The sequence below is a fragment of the Colias eurytheme genome, chromosome 29, assembly GCF_061535395.1.
Source record: "Colias eurytheme isolate Ceu_HAF_F1 chromosome 29, ilColEury1 Martin Lab GWU primary, whole genome shotgun sequence".
In the NCBI taxonomy this organism is placed as follows: domain Eukaryota; kingdom Metazoa; phylum Arthropoda; class Insecta; order Lepidoptera; family Pieridae; genus Colias; species Colias eurytheme.
This window is the reverse complement of record NC_143008.1, coordinates 6,897,484-6,913,821: the sequence shown is the minus strand read 5'-3', so window position 1 is coordinate 6,913,821 and position 16,338 is coordinate 6,897,484. Positions and strand designations below refer to the sequence as shown.

Here is a 16,338-nt window from a genome sequence, read left to right as displayed (position 1 = left end):
CAGTAAATGAACAGATGGCGCTAGATGCTATTAAATTTTATTTTATTTTGTACATATTTTCGAAATTTTATTTTATTTTCAAGCTTTTTAAATGAAGTCTATTAATTGGGAATAACTTCGTACCGGCGTTTTGTTTTATTTATATTAAATTGTATAATTGATAGTTATAAATCATATCATAACAGGACTCACAGGGTAACATTTTTTCATCACTGTCAATTGTCAAGATTATAAAAAATGAAAAAGCAATGAATGGCACCGCTCGTACTATGGTTGCTGCGAAAATGAAACGATAAATAATAAAGTAATGTGTTTTTGTGAAAAAAACTCAAGACTACAGTGTTGTTTACACTCTGTACAAAACGGAGCTTGCTTTGTTTACTTTGTGTTATAAGTACGCTGTCTGAAAAAGGGCGGAGTCCATATCAATAAAGTTGCTTGGATGTGATACGTATAGAAATGTGTTAAAATTGAGAAAGTCTCAGTTACATTCAGCTATGATATAATTCCTTCAAAACTAAGAAAGAAAATTCTTCATAACTGTAAGTATCTAAGAAACACTTGTAAAACATATAGCATTATTTTATAAGTCAAACAACCTTTTATCAGGCCTTTCCCGCGATATACTCTTTAATCAAAGTTATTTATTTTTAATGACTTGCTTTATAGAAAATATTGCGTTAAATATAGCCACATTAGCTAAAGATACCAGCTTAAAAGTAGATAACTATAAATAACAATTCATAGTCTAATTACCAATTATGAAATGACCTGAAAAATTCTTGCCGAGGGATGGCATTGAATTCCCCTTTACAGGTTCGTATATCTTTACATTCACCAGAAAATGCTGTGTAAGTACAAATAGTACTTACACAGCATTTTCTGGTGAATTTACAATGATCAATTATTATATTTTACATATTATTAGTGGCAAATTTAGATGTCTTGTTCTAAAGAACTGCAAACTACTAAAAATTTTAACTTTTTAATAATGTATTTTTGAAGCTAAAGCATGCAGTAAACAGTTATGTAGTGAAGTTTCAATTATCTGGCTTTCTGTCTGAATTCACCACCATCCTATACTAAAAAAAATATCAAACATTGGAATAATTTGCATAGAGAAATATTAAAAAATAATATTAATTGATGAATGAATAAAATGTTTTTATTTAGTTCATATAGTACACAGTAAACCCACGTTACTCTGGCTCCTGGCTTATCCGCCGCCCCCTGTAATCCGACATGACTACAACTATTAAATACCTATTTTTTTTAATAATCTTCACGTCAATAATGACTGACTGAACAGTGTACACTATCTGTACAAAATAACATGCCACCACAATAATTTTACCTAATATTGATTTAATAAAATAAAACATCATCTCACTCTTGTATTATTTAATTTACTAAATTAGACTTGCACAATTAAGCATGATTTGTACTCACTTCTGAGAAAGAGCTACTTAATAAATCTTTTTTTATTGATTTTTTTTATGCAATCAGTCACAAGACTTTAATCAGATGAGGTGATAAGATCGGCCTTACAGACAAAAGGCTGAAAAGTAAGGATGTATTCTAGAAAGCAGATGAGACGTTGGTCTTGTTGTCTCAATAATCTTTTTTATTATGAGGTTCGCAATTTGTTGAATTACAAGGTACTCTTTGGTTCAAACTTGCTATAATCCTACAAATTCAATACCCCTACACTGCCTTGTAAAATGGAAACATAAAAAATACTGTAGGTCTATTGTATCTAAACTGTATCATAGTATGGATAAGCTAATATCCACACTACTAACTTCACTTTGTAGTTTACAACTACAAACCCTTATTTGAAAATAGCTGACCCAGTGAAGTTCATATCTTCTTCTTAGTCGTGCACTCTTGACAGAGTGGTCGTGGTTATGGTGATGGTGCTCTATTCCTGTTAGATGTGGTCACTTCTTTGTTCACTCCCTGTCCAACAATACGTCTCCATTTCTCACGATCGGTAGCATTGCGAGCACATTCTACAAGGCTGGACTGGGTCGTTTTACCGATAAGGTCTTGTTTTTGTTAGTATTTATTGTTTATAGCGGCAACAGAAAATACTTTTTTTTCTGAAATTTACAAATATTATACTGTCTTGGTTCATGAGATACAGTCTGGTGACAGACAGACTGCAAAGCCGTAGTAATAGCTTCCCATTTTACACTCAGTACGCACGCTAAAAATTACGAGAAAATCTTTAAATTTTATTCCATAGAAACATTGAGACCATTGTACGAGAAAATTTGTACTGATGATGCATTAAAATGAATCATCTAAATATTACATGCTTTGTAAGCTATTGTATAACTTCTATCGCGGGCCTTGAGCGCGGGGACGGAATCCAGAAATTCCGTAACGAAAAAACCTCACGTTCCCCACTCCGACGGGCACGGAGGTGTAGCTTAAAGGCATAGCATGCAATAGCTTTACCGCGGCAGTCCCCGAGTGACACACGTCTTTTAAAGTGAAACTTTTATTACATCGTCTATTCGTCTCAAACTTTTTGGTCTGTGTAGCGCATGTTGCGTGTATCACCGACCGTCACGCGACATGCGCTACACAAAGCAGTGTTCGGAACCATTCGAACAGTTTCACTTTTACCATGGTTTCATAAAACCAAGTTATTTTTTTACAATGTTATCAATTACAGAACCATGTCAGGAGCAGCCACGAACTCTGGTGCCAGTACATCGGTAACAGCGCTCGGAGGGCTCGGGGGCTCCCTAGAAGACAAGGACTGTGATCTCCTCTGTCCGGTTTGCTTTGAGTTGATAGACGAGGCGTATGTGACGAGATGCGGGCACTCGTTTTGTTACGCGTGTATTGCTAAATCCGTGGAGTTGCATAGACGGTGGGTAATCAATTTATTGATATGTGATTTTTATTAAGAACTAGCGGTCCGCCCCGGCTTCGCCCGTGGTACATATTTACGTTTTCTCTACATAAAAACCATCCTCGTACTTCAAGGAATATAATAAAAAAAGAATTATCTAAATCGGTTCAGCCGTTCTCGAGTTATACGCTTACCAACACATTTTGCGATTCAAGAAAAGACTAGCTTTCCGCCCGCGGCTTTGCCCGCTTTGTCTTAAACCTAATAAATTATACATATACAACCTTCCTCTTGAATCACTCTAAAACTTACTCTCACTATAAAAAAAATCGCATCAAAATCTGTTAAATAGTTTTAAGCATACATAGGGACATACGGACAGATAAAGCGACTTTGGTTTATTCTATGTAGTGATTTACTATGAGGAGATTTTTTACGGTTTGATAGAATAGAATGAACAGTAGATCTATGGAAATAGTTATCTTGGTTGTAGTTCTATTGAAATTGTTTATTGCTTATTTTGTAAATTATTTAATACTAGCTTTCCACCCGCGGCTTCGCCCGCGTTTTCAAAGAAAAATCCGTTCCCGTAGGATTTCCGGAATAAAACCTATCCTATGTCCTTTCTCGGGTATCAAAATATCTCTATACCAAATTTCATGCAAATTGGTTCAGTAGTTCAGGCCTGATTGAGTAATAGACAGACAGACAGAGTTACTTTCGCATTTATAATATTAGTAGGGATTTTTGTTGATTATACAAATATGTACAAGATGTATGTACAAGAGCAAAATTGCCATAAAATAAAAACGTAATTGACTAATTGCAGATTTTAAACTAATTCGGTGCTAATTTCACGAAGTTGTGTTTCTAATATAAATCTTCATATTCTATCTGATTGATTGTTTTGCTTGAAAGTCTAAAATCCGATCAATTTTTGAGTTCGTAAATAATCTTAACTTTATTTTACACATCACTACATGGTCTTAACTCTAAAGCAAAGATGCGTCTCGCGTCTGTCCTAATGTCTTTAGGTATGTATGTAGATCTTTAAAATTAACACACCAGATTTTGATGCATTTTTTTGATAGATAAGTAGTTCTTGAGGAAGCTTTTAATGTAATAATTTATTAGGTTTTAGACAAAGCGGGCGAAAAACTAGTGTATAATAAAAAAGCAAAGTACGGTATATCATATTTTATTTTACCAATACATAAGTATGCTTAAAATGACAATTTCGGTGATTCTTCCTTATATTAATTTAAATTTTTCTTCCATCTTTTTCCCCTACAGGTGTCCAAAATGCGGTGCCCAGTTAACTGGCCGCGACCACTACTTCCCCAACTTCCTGCTGAACGAGCTGGTGGCCCGCAGGCGGCTGCGAGCGAAGCCGAGTGCAGCGCCTGTGCCGTCCCCGGGGGATGCTGAACGGTTGCGGGCTTTGGTCGCTGCGGAGGCTAGGCATTTGGGTGGGTAGCGGGTTCAATTGTTGATGAGGATTATTGGTTTTTTGTTTGTGATGGATGATCATGAAATGATGTTAGTAGTCTACACTTCTACATCTACACTAATATTATAAAGAGTAAAACTTTGTTTGTTTGTTTGATTGTAATGAATAGGCTCATAAACTACTGGACCGATTTTAAAAATTCTTTCACCATTCGAAAGCTACATTATCCACGAGTAATATAGGCTATATATTATCACGCTAAGACCAACAGGAGCGGAGCTACGCGGGTGAAACCGCGCGGCACAGCTAGAAAGTGGTAAATTAATAAATAAATAAATTATTAGTTCAACAATCTTGTGTGAAATGTGTGCAGAAATGTAGGGTAGACGGAATATTTGATCATGGATAATGATGTATATAGAGTTACTAGCGGTCCGCCCCGGCTTCGCCCGTGGTACATATTTACGTTTTCTCCACATAAAAACCATCCTCTTACTTCAAGGAATATAATAAAAAAAGAATTATCGAAATCGGTTCAGCCGTTCTCGAGTTATGCGTTTACCAACACATTTTGCGATTCATTTTTATATATAAAGATTATCAAATCTTATTTTATTTTTTGTAGTACCTAACTTATGATAAAAAAAAATGTCTAAAAAAATTCACTAAAAATGTGTGTAGTTATTGTTTTTTTCAAAATCTATTGAGCAATTTTTGAGTTCAATCATAGCAAATAGAACTTTTTAATATACTTTCCGCCTATCAAAAAAAATATATATCAAAATCTGTTGCGAATTATATTAAAAATCTAAGAATACGGACACACAGACGGAAAGCGACTTTGTTTTATACGAAATATTTATGTTATAGTTATGTTAACAAAGACAGCCTCCTTGGTAGAGTGGTTGACGCGTGAGCGTAGCACTGAGGGGTCCTGGGTTCGATTCCCGGTGGTGACGAAGAAAAAAAATTGTCTCGGTCTGGCAGGACACAGAAGGCTGATCACCTACTTGTCCTTAAAGAAAATCGATCAGTGAAACAGATGTATAATGCATCTGCCCCTTACCCCACTTGGGGAACACAGGACTTCACTTTTTTTTTTCACATACATAAAACATTGCAACTACTTAGGCGCGGGTCAAACACAAGCGGCGTGAGCGCGGGCGTGCCATAAGCGCACCTCTTGAATCTGTTTTGCACCACGTCCTTCTTATACATTTTGTATGAAAGAATTTTGGACAGGCGTCGAGACGGCACGCCACGGTTGTGCCAAGGTTGCGCCAAGGTTGCGCCTTTCCAAAATTATTTCATACAAAATGCCAATAGCGCACCCGATGCACGCCGCGCCGCTTGTATATGTCCCGCGCCTTACAAAAAAAGGAGGAGCACAACTTATTTATGCTATACATATAGTTAAAATAAATGTCGACAAGGGTGGTTATTGTTTGTGATGGATGATCACAAGTTATTAGTTTGTAAAATGTTAGTAAAAAATATAGTATAATCAATAATTTTGAGTGTAAAAATTAGTGGTAGGAATGTAGAGTGGACATAAAGTTTGATCATGGAAAATGATGATGAAAATAATTATATATAAGTAATTATTATATATTATACTAGCGATCCGCCCCGGCTTCGCCCATGGTACATAATTACGTTCTCTCTACATAAGAACCATCCTCGTACTTCAAGGAATATAATAAAAAAAGAATTATCGAAATCGGTTCAGCCGTTCTCGAGTTATGCGCTTACCAACACATTTTGCGATTCATTTTTATATACATATTTATATATGAAAATAAATTGGTCATTTATTTTGCGTAGTAACTTTTTCAACAATACTCGGTAAAAATCTAAGTTGCTTTATCTTTGTGTTCTAATTTAATCTAGTGGTTTTAATTTCAATCAAAATAAAGAAAGCAATTCTTTATCTTGTCTTATCTATAGATGTGTAAACAAATCTGCAGGTCTATCAGACGTGGACGGCATGCTGGACGTGCTGACCCGCCGCAAGCGGCTGCTCGAAGCAGAGTCTGCAGCAGCGCACCACCGGCTGCTCTACGAGTTCCTGTCGCAGCTGCTGCGGCACCGCACGCACCAGCTGGAGCAGCTCGCGAGAGAAGCAGCGCTCGTGAGGAAGGTATACCACTCCAACTTTTTTTTTTTCCAATTCAAACTCAAACTCAAACATTTAAGAAGTCAAACATTTAAACTCACTCAAACATTTAAACTCAAACTCAAATATTGAAACTCAAACATTTAAACTTGAACTCAAACATTGAAACTCAAACTCAAACATTTAAGCTCAAACTCAAACGTTTATACTCAATCTCAAACATTGAAACAAACTCAAAAATGGAAACTCACTCAAACATTTAAGCTCAAACTCAAACATTTAAGCTCAAACTCAAACATTTAAACTCAAACTCAAATATTGAAACTCAAACATTTAAACTTGAACTCAAACATTGAAACTCAAACTCAAACATTTAAGCTCAAACTCAAACGTTTATACTCAATCTCAAACGTTTATACTCAATCTCAAACATTGAAACAAACTCAAAAATGGAAACTCACTCAAACATATAAGCTCAAACTCAAACATTTAAGCTCAAACTCAAGCATTTAAACTTAAACTCAATAATTTAAACGCTGAACAAGCGTAGAGTGAACAGGTACCTTCTAGGGAAGCGCATTCCATCTTAGACCACATCTCAGCTTTACATCAGGCGAGATTGTGGTCTAGCGCTTCCCAATTACCAATAAAAACAAACTTAAACTCATAAAATTCAAATTCAAATTTAAATAGAAATAATAGAAATAAAAACACATTTATTCCCAAAAAAAATAATAATTAAATCCTTAAAAAATAATTAAATCCTTCATTTGTCATCATTCATTTATTCAATTAGACTTCTTTTCTTTCGAATCGTCATTACATATTTTAAACAATTACCACCGATTCGGAAAGCAGTATCTATGGAGAAGAACCGGCAAGAAACTCCATAGTTGCTCTTTTTAATCATGTCAGTCGTGCCAGTTTTTATGTTCTAAACCCAAAAATCGTACCATCATACTCCGTTGCAAGGTAAAAGAGAGATAAACAAACAAATAAAGATAGAGAAACGCTATAATATTACTAAGTATCATTTATTTTAATGTTTAAGGGCCGATTTTTCACTGCTTGAATAAAACTTATCTGTCCAATAAAGTATTACACGATAATATTAAAATGTCACGTAAACTGTCAAATACGGACAATTAGAATACGTTTTTAAAATGGTAGTTTTATACATTATTCGACGAATTAGTTTTATCCAAGGATTGAAAAATCGGCCCTTATTAAAATGTTAATTTATTATTTCCCAGGACATGGAACACGTAGGCCAAGTGCTGCGGACCCTCAAGGGTGGTTTGGACGATGGAAGGTTGACACCAGACCAGACTCTCAGCCAGGAACCACCAAGACTGAAGCGGGATATCAGCGAACTGGACGCTTCTGGTGAGTGGGGAAAACGGAGAACGTGTCAGAAGTGAAACTTCTTTGACAAAATTGACCCATAATCGTCGATTTACTCAATGACGTGACGGTACTGCCATGACGTGATCTTGAAATTTTACTCTCAAAAACTTTAACTCAAAAATTTATTTAAACTTCTTCTAGAAGCACTTTTAAATCGTTGTTACATATTTTTTTACATTTACCACCGATCTCTATTTATAAAGCATTTGAATGCCAAAATATCTACTAGCGGTCCGCCCCGGCTTCGCCCGTGGTACATATTTACGTTTTCTCTACATAAGAACCATCCTCGTACTTCAAGGAATATAATAAAAATGAATTATCGAAATCGGTCCACCCGTTCACGCGTGATGCCGTGACCAAAGGAAACGGGTTTTATTTTTATATATCCTACTACTATTATAAAGGCGAAAGTTTGTAAGTATGGAATATGGGTGTTTGTTACTCTTTCACGTAAAAACTACTGAACCGATTACAATGAAATTTAGCACACATATAGAGGGTAACTTGGATTAACACATAAGATAGGTTTTATCCCAGAAATCCCACGGGAACGGGAACTATGCGGGTTTCCCTTTGAAAATGCGGGCGAAGCCGCGGGTGGAAATCTAGTATTCTTATATATAAAAATGAATCGCAAAATGTGTTGGTAAGCGCATCACTCGAGAACGGCTGAACCGATTTCGATAATTCTTTTTTTATTATATTCCTTGAAGTACGAGGATGGTTCATATGTAGAGAAAACGTAAACATGTATCACGGGCGAAGCCGGGGCGAAATGCTAGTATAGTATAGATTTGAATGCCATAAAACCAAAAATATCTCTATCTCTCTCAGCAACATGTGCGGAAGAAGAAGAGAGTTTCATCTCAGGCTGTGGGGCGTGGGGCGGCGGAGATGCGCTTGCACAGCGTTGGAGACGGTTAGCCGCACACTTTGATGATTTCGTACAGGTATACATACATACATTTAAATAAAAATTATGCGTGTACTAGAGTACACACGTAAGAAGTGAAACTTCTTTATGACCTTAAAAATGTCACGGGTACGGCGTAACGCAAAAATGTTACACTAAATTTTTGTCCAACCCCAATAAAGAAGTTTCACTTCAATAAATACAAAGTAAAGGGTAAGGGGCAGATGCATCATGTATATGTCGCAGGCAAATTATAATATTTCGCCGTTTACAAACAGTCGGCATTTTGTAATATGCCGAAAATTCGTAATCAGAAATTTTTGGTTTGGATAAAGGGGTGGGTTAGTTTTAAAAACAAGAACCTAACCTAAATGTCGACATATAACAAAATGCCGACCGTTTGTAAAGTGACAGACGCCATTTGTAAACAGAGGAAATTGTACAATTTGCCTGCAACACATATATATATATTGTTTCGCTGATCGATTTTCGTTAGGGAGACAAGAAATAACCAATATTCGATGGCACAGATGAACAATATCATGAATTTATAGAATAGAGAAACCACGGTAATTTTTTTTTTAATAATTAATGGTTGTTTTGCACTATGTGCACTGTGTTAGTTTTTACACAGTATAAATACGGTAGGTTGGCTGATAAAAAATATAACTTGACCTACAAGACATAAGTTAGTACGTTAAATAATGAAAATGATTTTACAGCAAGGCAAATATATAAAAATATCGTTATCGCTAGACCGCCTCCTTGGTACAGTGGTTGAGCGTAACACCGAAGGGGTCCTGGGTTCGATTCCCGGTGGAGACGAAGAAAAAAATTTCTCGGTCTGGCAGGACACAGAAGGCTGATCACCTACTTGTTCCTAAAGAAATCAGTGAAACAGATGTATAATGCATCTGCCCCTTACCCCACTAGGGAACATGGGACTTTTTTTATAAAGCTATATTCGTTCGTTTAGTGCTATTTCGCGCACCGCGCGGACGAGCTCTACTTCCCCGGCTCGGGCTCCGACGGGGCTACGCCCGCGGGGCTCCAGCCGGTGCCCCCGGGGCCCCACACGCCGGGGCCCCACAGCGTGGCCTCTGTTGCGACCGACGATATAGTGCCGCAGCAGATGCCGGAGAGCAGGGCTAGTAGTGCGGCCGGTGAGTTGAAAGTGTTTTATGAAGCAAAAAGAGAAATAAAAATAAATAATATCGAAAAATGTACAAAAAATAAAAAATAAGTAGAAATTTTGTAACAATTTTAGCATTGAAAGTTATATACTTTTAGAAACTCCTCATATCATCAATTTTTTAACAAAAACGTACTGTTATATCCCAAGGCTGTATGTATTAATGCATACAGCTATCCCTTAACTATCCTGTCAGCACATTCCATTCCCGCCATCATTCCTACACGTCCCTCATCCATCAGTCTAGTTCCAACATCCATCGAGTACGGTTGCCGGCAAATTCGAATAATTCAAATATTGTGTTTTAAATAATAAAAGTCTTTTTTTTTAAAAGAGGTTTTATTCGCCTCGCGTAACAGTACGAACGTTAAAGATATACATCGTTCTGTATTGGTTAAACAAATTTAAAATGGATAGAGTAGTGTCAAATCGTGTCAAACTAACAAGACACTTTCCTTCCTAACATTATTTAAAATAAATAATTTATATTTGCAGGCGGGGACCAACGGGCCCCAGACGGGGAGGGCCCGGTGGCCTCGCACTCCGCGTGCGGGGCCCCAAGTGTCCCTGAAGGGTCCGCGGACGTCGGGGCCCTGGGGGGCCTTGAGGCCTTCCGCGAGGACCTGGCGGCCTTCACACGGTACAGGGCCCTGAGGCCCCTGGCGACCCTCTCGTACTGTTCGGATGCGATTAATTATTCAACTATAGTGTCGACTATCGAATTTGATAAGGACGATGAGTTTTTCGCGATTGCTGGCGTTACTAAAAGAATTAAGGTGAGTTTTTTAATGTCAATAATATTACTAATATTATAAATGCGAAAGTTTGTGAGGATGTGTGTGTGTGTGTGTGTTTGTTATAGGCCATCCACACGTCTGCCGAACAACTTGACAAACAACGAACACATAGGGACAGCACTATGGTCGCGGAAGAATTCTAACAAATACCCGCGGCCCCATCATTAAAGCGGCTCGACGGAACACAGTGGGGTTTTAGTCGGTAAGAATCCGACATAACCCACGGCTCCTTCCCCGGGAGCCGTGGGTATCTTTGGAAGATTTCCCCACTATAAAAAAAAAAACAGGGACAGCACTATACGAAGAAAAGAGATGTACTTATTTGTTCTCGCTTCTCTGTGTAGCGCCGTGCCTATGTGTTCGTTGTTTGTCACGTTGTTCGGCAGACGTGTGGATGGCCTATTACTCTTTCACGCAAATACTACTGAACCGATTACAATGAAATTTAGCACACATATAGAGGGTAACTTGGATTAACACATAGGATAGGTTTTATCCCGGAAATCCCACGGGATTAATAATAGAAATAAAGAAATAACAGTTATTTCATATTAGAACATATTTTATTCTCAAAAAATGATACAGTACATTAGATAATACTACATAACAATGCCTATAACTAAAAATAAATAAATATTTCAGGACAATTTTCACACACGGCACGATCTGATCCCATACTAAGCTTTCGCTTGTGTTATGGAAACCAGATGGCTGATAAACATAATTTTAAATAAATACTTATATAGATAATTAACACCCAGACACAGTAAACATCTACGTTCATCACACAAATATTTGCCCCGGGTGGGAATCGAACCCACGACCTCTGGCTTGGAAGGCAGGGACACTACCAACCAAGCCAACCGGCCAGTAAAAAAGGCAGGATGTTCACGATTTTACATAATTACTAGCGGTCCGCCCCGGCTTCGCCCGTGGTACCTACATGTTTAAACTATCCTATCTCTCAAGTTGGATCGAACTGCACATGGTGTGCGAATTTTATTATAATCGGTTAAGTGGTTTAGGAGTCCATTGAGGACAAACATTGTGACATGAGATTTATATAATACTAGAGGTCCGGCTTCGCCCGTGGTACATATTTAATATCCTATGTCCTTCTCCTGGCTCTAAACTACCTCCCTGTCAATTTTCAGCTAAATCAGTTCAGCCGTTCTTGAGTTATAAGTGGAGTAACTAACACGACTTTCTTTTATATATATATTATATACATATTAAGACGAGATTTATATATTAAGATGGAGTAATATTCCAAATAAATAATTTTTAATTTCTATATTTTTACAGGTATTCGAATTCGAGTCGGTAGTACGTGACGCGGTTGACGTGCACTACCCGTGCGCCGAGATGCAATGCTCGCACAAGATATCCTGCGTCTCTTGGAACGCGTACCACAAGAATGTGTTGGCGTCCAGTGATTATGAGGGCACAGTGGCTGTGTGGGATGCTGCTACTGGGATGAGGACACGGGCGTTACAGGTGAGTGCAGAAAATGTCGGGATCCTGCAGGATCCCGTGGAAAAAGTCGGGATCCTGCAGGTTCCGGGAAAAGGAGGGATTCCGAGGTGTGGAAAAGTCAGGTGTAGAGTGTGTAGGTGTTCGTTCGGGTCTCCTGGAAATTACATTTTTATGTTTATTAGATAAATAAGTTTTAACGTGAGATGTATTATTATGTTAATTACATTCCCCACAGCCGGAAGCCCCAAAAGAAAACTCAGATGTATTAAAAACTACATTTAATAGCTAAAATGAGACTTTTACACCCATGTCTGCACGATGCAGACCGGAGTTAAAGAATGAATTATACATTTTAATAATTATAAAGACGTAACCTTCCAGGGAAATCGCACCCACATTCTATTCCCGTGCGAACGGCGTATTCAGCAGTTTCGTATGAAGGCAGGGCCGTAACTTGTTTTTATCATCATTAGTATTATGTTTTATATATTTTTATTTTTATTTACAGGAGCACGACAAACGCTGTTGGTCGGTACACTTCAACCGCGCTGACGTGCGACTTTTAGCCTCAGGGTCAGACGACGCCAGAGTCAAACTGTGGTCCCTCAACGCGGAACGATCTGTGGCAACTTTAGAAGCGAAATTCAACGTGTGCTGTGTCCGATTCAATCCGAGCTCGTCTTGTCACTTAGCGTTTGGATCGGCGGATCATTGTGTTCATTATTACGATCTACGGGCCCCTAGATCACCCCTGGCTGTGTTAAGGGATCACAGGAAGGCGGTGTCGTATGTGCAGTTTTTGGATGATAAGACTTTAGTGTCTGCGTCTACGGATTCTATGCTGAAGTTGTGGAAGGTTAGTAAAAGGGGGGGGGGGGGGTAAGATTTTCACGGGTGAATAGTTTTATTTTGAATTCGTTGTTGGCAATAGAAATTTGGTGATGGGATAAATTACGCGTGTGTGAAGCCGTGGGCAGTTGTGCTAGTTTTATTAATATGAATTATAATCATAAATGAATATAATATGAATGCTGCTCGCGGTTTCACCCCCGTGGCTCCGCTCTTGTTGGCCGTAGCGTGATGATATATAGCCTTCCTTGATAAATGAGCTATCTAATAATAACATCGAAAGAATTTTTCAAATCGGACCAGTAGTTCGAACAAACAAACAAACTCTTCAGCTTTATAATATTAGTATAGATATTAATTTATTATCCTTTACCTTGGGCAGCCTGGAAGAGATCGCTGATAAGCGATAAGGTTGCCTTATGTGCTATGCATGTTTTCCATTTCTTTTAATATTATGTATTGTAATTTGTAATGGTAGATAAATATAATGATTTTATGGAGTTATTTAAAAATTTAGTTTAAATTTGTAAAAAATCATAGGGAATAGAAACAAGGATATGAGAAGCTTGCGAGTGGAGTCTTGGGCAAAGAGATAGTTTTAGTATACAGTTATTTTCAAATTTCAAAGTTATTGAGTTCAATTCATTTAACGTTAGTAAATCTTTCAGTTCATTTTGTTTCTGAAATAAAATGTAAAAATGTGAATTTATGGTAAAACATTCTTCATTTTATCATTCAATTTACAGTCAGGTATACTTTTAAAGGTTTATGTCAGTGTATCTCTAAAACCGCATGCAAAGCTAGAATTTTGTATTCCGTAGCTATTTATTATTCCGTGTGTCCAATATATTCAAAACACAATAGATTTTTTTCCAATGTTAAGCAGTTTTAGATTTACAACTGTTATATAACGGTTATATTGGCTTATTATGTGTGTTTTGTCCATTATTTATATTTTGTATGCTATATAATCTCATATAAAACAATTTACTCCCACAGGTGGATTCCCCGCGTTGCGTCCGTTCGTTCACCGGTCACGCGAACGAAAAGAACTTCGTCGGTCTGGCCACAGACGGCAAATATGTGGCTTGTGGCTCAGAGAATAACGCTCTATATGTGTACTATGGGGGGGTTTCCAGACCTTTACTAGCGTACAGGTTCGATGCTTTGCGAGGGTTTCTAGAGAGGGAAAGAAGGGACGAAGAGCCTAGCGAGTTTGTGTCGGCTGTGTGCTGGCGTAGGCACCCGGCTCGCCCTGCGCTTTTGGCTGCTAACTCGCAGGGTACTATTAAAGTGTTGGAATTGCTGTAAGGTGTACTGTATTGGACTGTTTGGTACAGTACTGTATGGTATTGTACTGTATTGTATTGTACTGTATTGTATAGTACTGTGTGGTATTGTACTGTATTGTACGGTACTGTATTGTAGCAGCTGATAACTCGTAGGGCACCATCAACTGGAACTGTTATAAGATCTCTTGTGTACTGTACTGTAACAGCCCATATTTCGTAGGGCACTATTAAGGTGTTCCATCTGTTGTAGGGCTGTGCACTGTACTGTGTACTGTAATTTACGGTACTGTTCTGTGCAGTACTGCGCTGTACTGTACTGTATATTGCACTGTACTGTACTGTGCTGAACTGTGTAATGCACTGTACTGTATTATAGCAGTAACGTACAGGGCATTTAAGTACTGAAACTGTTGTAAGACCCTTGTGTACTGTACTGTACTGTAAAGGTGCTAGAACTCGTTTACTTACATCATTGTACCGTATTAAATAGCAGCTGATAACTCACAGTATACATGTAGTAGATGCTCCTTATGTACTGTAAATTGTGAGTCGAATAGCGCCACTATGTAAAAAAAATTTGTATGCGTGTACTAGAGTACACACGTAAGAAGTGAAACTTCTTTATGACCTTAAAAATGTCACGAGTATGGCGTAACGCAAAAATGTCACGCGTACGGCGTAACGCAAAAATGTTACACTAAATTCTTGTCCAACCCCGATAAAGAAGTTTCACTTCAAAAATAGGATCGATTCAGCGCCATTTTGTGACATCATAGCTGTTAATTCAAACGATTTTTTTATAATATTGATATTACAATAAACTGCTAAAATCGCGCTAAAAATTATCCAAATCAAAACTCTGCCTGCACGACTATTGGGCAGAGATTCACATTAAATTAAAACATTTTTGCTTAGATCATTATTTAATTCGAATTGACAGCTCTAACGTCACATAGTCTTTCTTATTCTAAGTTGGATAGCATAACACTTAAATGATGTTTAAATTTGTCCGAAATTTAGTCTATAATTGTATGTATGTAATGATGACGTCATATTAATACAGTGTGACAAGATTATTTTGGTATTTAGCGTTTTAATTGTATGAAAAAGTGAAAATTTGATCTCAACCTCCTATGGTTTTCCATTTTGTCTGTTTGTAACGTTTTTTTCTGATTTTAATGTATTTTTGTTACGAAAATAGGAAATGTAAGAAAAAATATAGGTATGGATGTGCCATGTATGTAACTATATGTAGAATTATTATTATTATTGCATACTATATACTGTGGCTCCGCTCCTGTTGGTCTTAGCGTGATGATATATAGCCTATAGCCTTCCTCGATAAATGGGCTATCTAACACCGAAATAATTTTTCAAATCGGACCAGTAGTTCCCGAGATTAGCGATTAGACTTTTCAGCTTTATAATATTAAGTATAGATGCCCAAATAGCCTTGTCACAACTATATTACAATTTTGTATATAAATAAAATACAGAATCCTAAAAATTACCGCGCTTTACGTATATATAAGAACTAGATTACTAGAGGATGTAAAAATGTTAATTTTTTTGAAATAAAATATTAACCGGAAGTCCGTAAAATATTATTTCTCATAGAAATTTACTATATTTCCAGAAAATTGTTTTTACCGTAAGTTCTTAGAAGTTTTTTTCTACCAAATTCTACCATGAAATTTTAAATTCTGTAGCATTAATGTTACTTTTTTTTTAAATAAAATATTAATGCTAGTGGAAGTCCATAAAATATTATTTCTTGTATAAATTTACTATATTTCCAGAAAATGGTTCTTACTGTAAGTTCTACTAAATTCTACCATGAAATTTCAAATTTGGTAGCATTTTGTGCTAAAACATTGTAATTGTAGCTCTTAAAACAAATTGTGTATTTACAATTATTATTTTTATTTAAGGTTCTATTTTATAAGTTATGTAAATGTGTAAATAGAAACGATTTTT

General features: G+C 37.0%; 1 protein-coding gene across 1 annotated transcript; it reads left to right on the top strand.

Annotated features, from left to right (window-relative positions):
* Positions 1 to 238: 238 nt before the first annotated feature.
* Positions 239 to 14,723, top strand: LOC149896358 (E3 ubiquitin-protein ligase COP1-like). The gene is made up of 11 exons (XM_090118197.1): positions 239 to 542; positions 2,684 to 2,884; positions 4,160 to 4,335; positions 6,284 to 6,456; positions 7,686 to 7,818; positions 8,677 to 8,792; positions 9,732 to 9,918; positions 10,443 to 10,723; positions 12,050 to 12,241; positions 12,729 to 13,076; positions 14,069 to 14,723. The coding sequence occupies exons 2-11, from the start codon at positions 2,688 to 2,690 to the stop codon at positions 14,378 to 14,380; spliced, it is 2,115 nt and encodes a 704-aa protein (XP_089974323.1). The 5' UTR covers positions 239 to 542; positions 2,684 to 2,687; the 3' UTR covers positions 14,381 to 14,723.
* Positions 14,724 to 16,338: the final 1,615 nt, after the last annotated feature.

Excerpts from the sequence above, each read along its gene's own strand:
- LOC149896358 (XM_090118197.1), top strand. The coding sequence starts at position 2,688 with ATGTCAGGAGCAGCCACGAACTCTGGTGCCAGTACATCGGTAACAGCG. Across the intron at positions 4,336-6,283 it reads TGCGGAGGCTAGGCATTTGG|GTCTATCAGACGTGGACGGC; the intron begins GTGGGTAGCGGG and ends ACAAATCTGCAG. Across the intron at positions 9,919-10,442 it reads CAGGGCTAGTAGTGCGGCCG|GCGGGGACCAACGGGCCCCA; the intron begins GTGAGTTGAAAG and ends TTATATTTGCAG.